Source organism: Priapulus caudatus, unplaced genomic scaffold, assembly GCF_000485595.1.
Source record: "Priapulus caudatus unplaced genomic scaffold, Priapulus_caudatus-5.0.1 Scaffold413, whole genome shotgun sequence".
NCBI classification, from domain to species: domain Eukaryota; kingdom Metazoa; phylum Priapulida; class Priapulimorpha; order Priapulimorphida; family Priapulidae; genus Priapulus; species Priapulus caudatus.
Genome location: NW_014577474.1, coordinates 303,613 through 310,438, shown reverse-complemented (window position 1 = coordinate 310,438; position 6,826 = coordinate 303,613). Strand labels below are relative to the sequence as shown.

Genomic DNA, 6,826 nt, shown 5'->3' with positions numbered 1-6,826 from the left:
GCTCACGCAGAAAATGCATCTAAGGGGGTCTATTTTCAAAAATTTTCTGGGGGGGCCAATCCCCCAGACCCCACCTTCGCGTGCTCGCAAGTTTGTGTTACGGTTAGACCCCCTCCTGGTACAAATCCTGTACACGCCCCTGTTGTTATGGGGTGTCGTCCGTCGTACGTCCGTCCGTACGTCTACGGTCAAGATTTCAGACTTTCAGATCTGAAACATTTATTTTCGCATCAAAACTTATGCATATATCATTATCAAGAGTATATAATGGGAGATATGCTATATTATGGGAGTACTCCCATATATACTCTTGCTTTATATATCCCCCTCCCTCTTCTATCACACCCAAGGTGAGCTACAGTGTCATTGACACTTTCATTAGATCTTGCTTGTATGATATAATCATAGCGGTTTTTACAACAAGGATTGGTATTTTTTATGCAAACATTAAATGGACAGTTATTGAATAATTCTGCTAAGTATAGTAATCTTTGTGACACTTTTTATGATACTTCAATTACTATGATTATATAATCAGCAGTTATGTTTTAGACGTCGAGTATATGAACAGATCTTGTATGCTGTGTACAAATTCCTCATTTATTTGCACAGTGTCATCACGGCCCATGGTTATACTCTCCGCAACGAAACCTACTGCAAGAACGGCAAAGCTCCAAAAATCGCAGCCAGTTGTATGCAAGTTCCACCCGAAGTGTACCAATATGAACTGTCCGTACTTGCATCCTGGGGTGAGTGACTAGTGAATTTTAACAGTTACATAATGGCCGTCAGTTGTGTAGAAGTAGCCAGCTGCGTGAAAGTAGTCAGTTGCATAAAATGATACGTTGTGCAATTGTAGTCATGAGCATAGTACAATACATAAACTACTCTCTGAAACCCTTGGGACCAGACACTTTTCGGAATTCGGAATGGTAGTACAGTAAAACTCGCATAAAGCCCCTCTCAGGTCGCCCTACGATTTGACTATCGGCGACTACTTTGTCGCCGATTAGCAGCGTAGCAACACTCACGTCGACTTGAATTGACTTCACGCTGTACATTGCCGATTAGATCGTAGCATTCTGCAGGAAACGTAGATGGGTTCGCGGCCCCAGTATTTGTACTAGCACAAGCAGTTCTTTAGCACAAACAGAGCGAGCTTGATGCTGGGATTAGTCTAAATAAAACGAGTCACATGACCAACAAAATGGTGCTTACCAGTAAACATCAGGTAACTTCGTAAATCTATCCTCAATTTTCTGAAAATCGTTATAATCATGTGCAGAAAAAGAATTAAACAAATTGCCTGTGATATACGGAAAACTTAATATATATTTGAGAAAGGGTTTGTGCAATAATCCCACCTTGTTAACTGCTGTGTAGGCTGCCATTTTGTTAATCACGTGACTTTTGATAATCATGTGACTCGAGTGTCACCGACCGCCGCATAGAAATAGAACCGTTTCTATTCCTGCGATCGCAGTCGGCGACCGTATTTTCGATCGTAAGAGAACACTTGTCGAGTTTAGTCGCCCATGTTTTTATCGGCGATCTGGCCGTTTTTGACGTACGATCTTCAAATTTTGTCGGCGACTAGGTCGTAAGGGCCACCTGAGTTAGACCCCTGCCTAAGTGGTCATTTATAAGCCGTCATTATGTGCACGTCGTCGCCCTCAGACATGTCCCATGTAATACAAACAACAGTAATTTCCCATCTGTAAGTCGTCATCAGAAATGCCGATGGCGCGCGCGTGCAGTGTACGTACGGTCTAAGGTGATGTGCGAGTTGGCTGTCGCAGATGTGCGCTAAAATACTACCTGATTTACTGTCGGACTCCCTGATTTGACATATGCAGGAGTCCGTGTGACTCCCTGAAAATTCTGCTATACTAACTAGTTCGTTCCAGAGCACGGCATCGCGGAATGACCGTATTTTTTCAGCAAGTGTTCCAAGAAAATTTGGCAGACGGTCCTGCAATGTCCAAACGTGTAATCAACAGCGGGTGTTGCAGATAGCCAGCGTGTGCCACGCTTGCCGCCAGTGTGTACGATGTACTTGCGTTACGGCCAGCAGCGGTGTCGATTGATGTACGGACCCGATTGTCATGTCTGCTATATATGTGGCGCAAACTGACGTCGTGTGTGGACATGTTTATGACTGCGTAGGTGTGACAGGCGCCTGGGAGGGAAGCCCTACAAATAAGTCGACAAAATGACGACTTACGCGTATGTCGTCATTTTTGTAAGTCGGCACAAATATGCTGGTCCCAAAAGTGTCGACTTATGCGAGTTTTACTGTACAGCACAGATAGATATACATACCATATATCTTGCAACTAGCCAGTACTAAAACCAAAGTTTTCAAGAGGCCAAATACCGTACCCATACAGTACAATATGTATGAGTAAAAAACACATTACTACTTCTGCAGTGAACCTTGTACAGCCAAACGCGAGCTTTGGTGTGCAGACGACCTCCACGGAAAAACTTTCGGATTTCGGAGCTTTCGGTTTTCAGAATTTCCGATAATAGATTGTGTACTGTAGTAGTAATAATCTGTAGCTTACCCTTACAGTTGTCAACTAAATGTGTCTTTTAATTACTCTAAATTTACATGTGTTTTACAGCCATGTCGCTACAGCAGTAACTGTGTGAGACAAGATTGCAGATACTCACACCCTACTGTTGCCGAGAAATCATCCCTGAAGTGGACTGCTCATTAAAGTCATCTCTATCACTGTCACCTTGTCCTCCTCCAGGTGTTTATTTTAATTAAACGTTGCCATGTTCCTTCACTCATGAAAAGTGATCTTAAGTTTTATGGTTTGTGGGTGTACTACTTGTACATTCGTTTTCTTCGAATTAGATGATCGGATTAAAATTTTCTTTATAGAGTACTCGTGTCGCATCCGTTTATGTTTGCAATTGTGTGGTAGGCCACAAGTTGTAGCTAATGGATGGTGAGGTTGTAAGATTGAAAGCCGCAATAGGATTAAAGAGATTTTTGTATTTACTAGACGTAAACACACACATTTGTGCACGTTTATCGTGCTTGATCGCACCTGCACTGGTAAGAGTTCCGTGCACATCTGCAATGCACACGTGGCTGAAGTTTATTAGTGTGATCAAAGGTTAATAATGACAAATTTGTCATTATTAACTCCTGGTGTGATTAAAGGCATAATAAGCCCATTGCTTATGCAATGTTGACGAATGCTAGAGTAACTGGCACCTTGTGTAGTTAACAAATACATAACCTTACATCCAAACGCGTATTACTTAGTTTGTCCAATGTCACTGCTGGTTACTAAGAAATGCCTAATTGAAATCCGCAGTCCAAAAATCAGTTGTTTACAGTTTCAAACCGCTGCCGGCGAAGTGGGTGATACAGATTTATAGTGCACCAGACATTTTCGCACCCATGCTCGGCCGTATGCAATGCCAGAGATGCCAACCACTACGATTTATCCATATTTTATACGAATTTCTATTCCTTTTGTACCACTACGACCAGTTTGTATCAAACTACGAATTTCACTGTGATCGAAATTTTATTTTATTTTGTCAATTATTGTCACTTTTTTGTCAATTTATTGTCATTTTTGACTCTCAGAATTCCGGGGGGCATGCTGGACCCCCCTAGCAAACGCGGGTCACTACGTTACCCTCGAACTACTAATTTGATGGCCAGAAACTACAGATTGCTTCAAATATGTGTTGGCATCTCTGCAATGCTATCATCAGTGATTTCGTAAACATGGACGCTCGTGATAAGGAACTTTTTGTCAGGGCTGTCCACGTGCGTCCATGATTAGTACGTGTGTTTTACTCCATTTCCATGTTTAGTCTGTGGCCGTGGTTACACCGCTGACACCTCCATTTCATCTGACGTCCAAAACATACGGGCCGCACAAATGTTTGTGTCATCACTTGACTCCTGGATAACATTTACGGCACGTAAATGATACGTTGATACATATCAACAACCGATTTCAAGTCTTGTTTGTAATGTAACCAGCAGTGATATTTGACAAACTAATACACATTTGGCTATTAGGTTATGTACTTATTAACTACACAAGGTGCCAGTTACTCTAGCATTCGTCAACATTGCATAATCAATTGGCTTATTATGCCTTTAAAGGTTATTATGGATTATTATCTGCAGTTGACTACATAATTTTTGTGGCCTTTTACTATCTCTGTTACGAAATGCTAATTCTGACGGTAGTTTAAAAATATATTACGCGACTAAAGATAAAACATGCATTACAGTCGATTTCTGTTGTTTCAATATAAACACGTCTAATAAGTAAGAACATGTTCGAGCTTCTTTTCCAAATGATTACTGTACTTATTATACTGCATATAATCATTAAAAATATGAGCGAGACACACGTGTGCAACATCCGTAAAACGCTTTCACGTTGGTTTATCCGTAAAGAGTCCTAACTTTTCTAAGTCGTCTATATTTTTCTCCGTCTTTGTCGCCGTATCAATCAGCTTATCCAGCTTATGCAAATCGTGAAGCGACACAGTCTGCGATCCTCGTTCGGCCGGCTTCTGTTGCGATTTGTCCGCTTTCCACCCGATCAGGTAAAATATTTGGAACGTCGCGGGCACCGTGCCGTCCTCGTTTCCGTACATCTCGCTGTAGATGGACGCGGCAGCGAGCAGGGTGTCGCGTTTGAGGCTCAGCGGCCGGTTCCACGCGGCGTTGCTCTCCCCCATGCCCTGCAGGTCGTGCATGAGCTCGAACATCGACGGATAGTTCACTCGCAGCTCGTCGACGTCGAGCGTGACTAGCGTGTAGCCGGTGCGGGCCAGCAGTCCGCCAAGGTCGCGCGCTTCCGTGAAGGGCGAGATGTGCGGGGACACGCCTCCGTCGCGTTCCAGCTCGGCCATCTGCAGCGAGCATCGCAGCTCGTAGAGCGTGTCGCCCCCGAACAGCGCCGCGATGAAAGCGCCGTCGCTCTTCAGCGCGTTGTTCACTTGTTTGAACGTGCCGGGCAGGTCGTTGACCCAGTGTAGGCTGAGACTCGACACGACGATGTCGAGCGAGTTGTCCTTGAAGGGAAGAAACTCTTCGTCAGCGACGAGTCGATCCAGCGGGACGTTGTCTTCCGGTCCTACAGACTGGTCTAAGAGTTTGTCTGCCATCTCGCACTGCATAAGGTAACCCATGCTTTCCTGTATCACGTGACGGCTGACGTAGCCACGTCCGCTCCCGAGTTCAACTCCGACGTCAAACTTCCGCTTCACGTCAAATATGCGATCGGCAACACGCCACCCTATCTCTTCCTGAAACAGAAAGTTTGAATTTTTATTTATGCTACCATATATGATAAGCAAAACACTGACAGTGACAAAATAAAACTCCTTGATTAATAAAGTATGTAGGGAAAACATAGCTCTAGTACTATAGCCCGCTTACATTAACTGCCGCTGGCGCCCCAGCGGCAGTTAATGTAAGCGGGCTATAGTACTAGAGCTAGGGAAAACACGACATCCAGCCAAAAATTTAATGACACTATGTAGTCACTATACGAGCTCCCACTGAATCATTAGTCTGCGTGAAATTTTAAGTTTTACATTTACTTAATAATTTATTTATTATATTTTGTTTACAAATTCAAATTAGACAAATAGGCAATTCGCGTCTGTGACACTGACAGTGAGTGTGACCAACAAGATTAATATTATAATATGTACCTTAACGTATTCATAAACATTCCAATCGGGCAGGGCTGCTGCACGATTTTTTTGCCGCTGTTTTGTTTCCCGATCAAACACATTCATAACATTGTTGGTAGATGCACATCGCCTTTGGCTTTGCCATAGCACACGACTATTCGGGACGTGATAAATGTCTGTAAATCTCCTGTTTCTATAATTTAAAGCACGAAAAATACAGCGTCTCATTAACCTTGACGAAGCTGAAGTTGTAGTAACAAAAATCATGATTGCACAATATTGCACATAAGCTGTACAAACACGGAATTCTGAAAATATGAAACTCGAGATATATAAACTAGCATTCAGCTATGGAGGGTGCCATTTTTCGTGGCGTAGTAAATAATTGAGCCCGTGTAAAATCTGTACACGGGAATTTAGTCCGAGGAACGTTTTTACGTTGCTCTCAAGTTCAACAACGGCTCTCATATTTGCCACTAAAGTACGCGATTTCAATTTTTAGCTTTGAGAATACACTTGAAAAGTAGGCATTATATTATAGTAGAATCTAGGTATTCATTGATATCATCAAGAACTAATAATACATGTACTATTAGCGCTTGAGGTATGTACATCATAGTAAAGATAATATCTATCATCAGACTCTACATCATTGACATAGGCATTGCATTGGCCCGGTAGAAGGAGGAGTGGGTGATGAGGAGAAAGGGGAGGAAATAGATTTGACAGTATTATATGTGATCCGCGTGATTGAAATTTAACATCTTAGCGCCATCTAGTGTGAAAAATAATTATAAAGTGCGTGTAGATAGATTATGTGATAGATAGATTAATGTAAATTTGACAGTATTATATGCGTGTATACTTTTTTTAATATCACGTACGGGCATAAAAAGTTTTTAGTAGGTCTCGTGAGAGATAGTGATCCGCGCATAGGTTATATGATAGCAGGAGCGTATAATGACAAATATTGTCAACGAAAAACGGGAAAATAGTGCTATTTCACGACAACATTATTCTACTTTGCCTGCGAGTCTATAATAATTTCATGGTATTGCATTAAGCAGAATTCTTTGCTCTCTAAAACAAGACCAACCGCTTGTCAATACGATACTCCTAGGCGGAGATATCG

At 42.3% G+C, this 6,826-nt stretch overlaps 1 protein-coding gene across 2 annotated transcripts in view; it reads right to left on the bottom strand.

Moving 5' to 3' along the window:
• Window positions 1–4,335: 4,335 nt before the first annotated feature.
• Window positions 4,336–6,826, bottom strand: part of LOC106810147 (NADH dehydrogenase [ubiquinone] 1 alpha subcomplex assembly factor 5-like) — a 5,732-nt gene continuing 3,241 nt past the window's right edge. Inside the window, exons 1-3 of one of the 2 annotated variants that reach the window (XM_014813429.1) lie at window positions 6,307–6,349; window positions 5,713–5,887; window positions 4,336–5,301 (exon numbers count right to left, since the gene is read on the bottom strand). In XM_014813429.1, coding sequence (XP_014668915.1) covers window positions 4,423–5,301; window positions 5,713–5,887; window positions 6,307–6,332 — 1,080 coding nt within the window. In that variant the 5' untranslated portion in view covers window positions 6,333–6,349 and the 3' untranslated portion in view covers window positions 4,336–4,422. Of the gene's footprint in view, window positions 5,302–5,712; window positions 5,888–6,306; window positions 6,350–6,826 lie in introns of those variants that run through there. The other variant, XM_014813427.1, reaches the window with a different exon arrangement.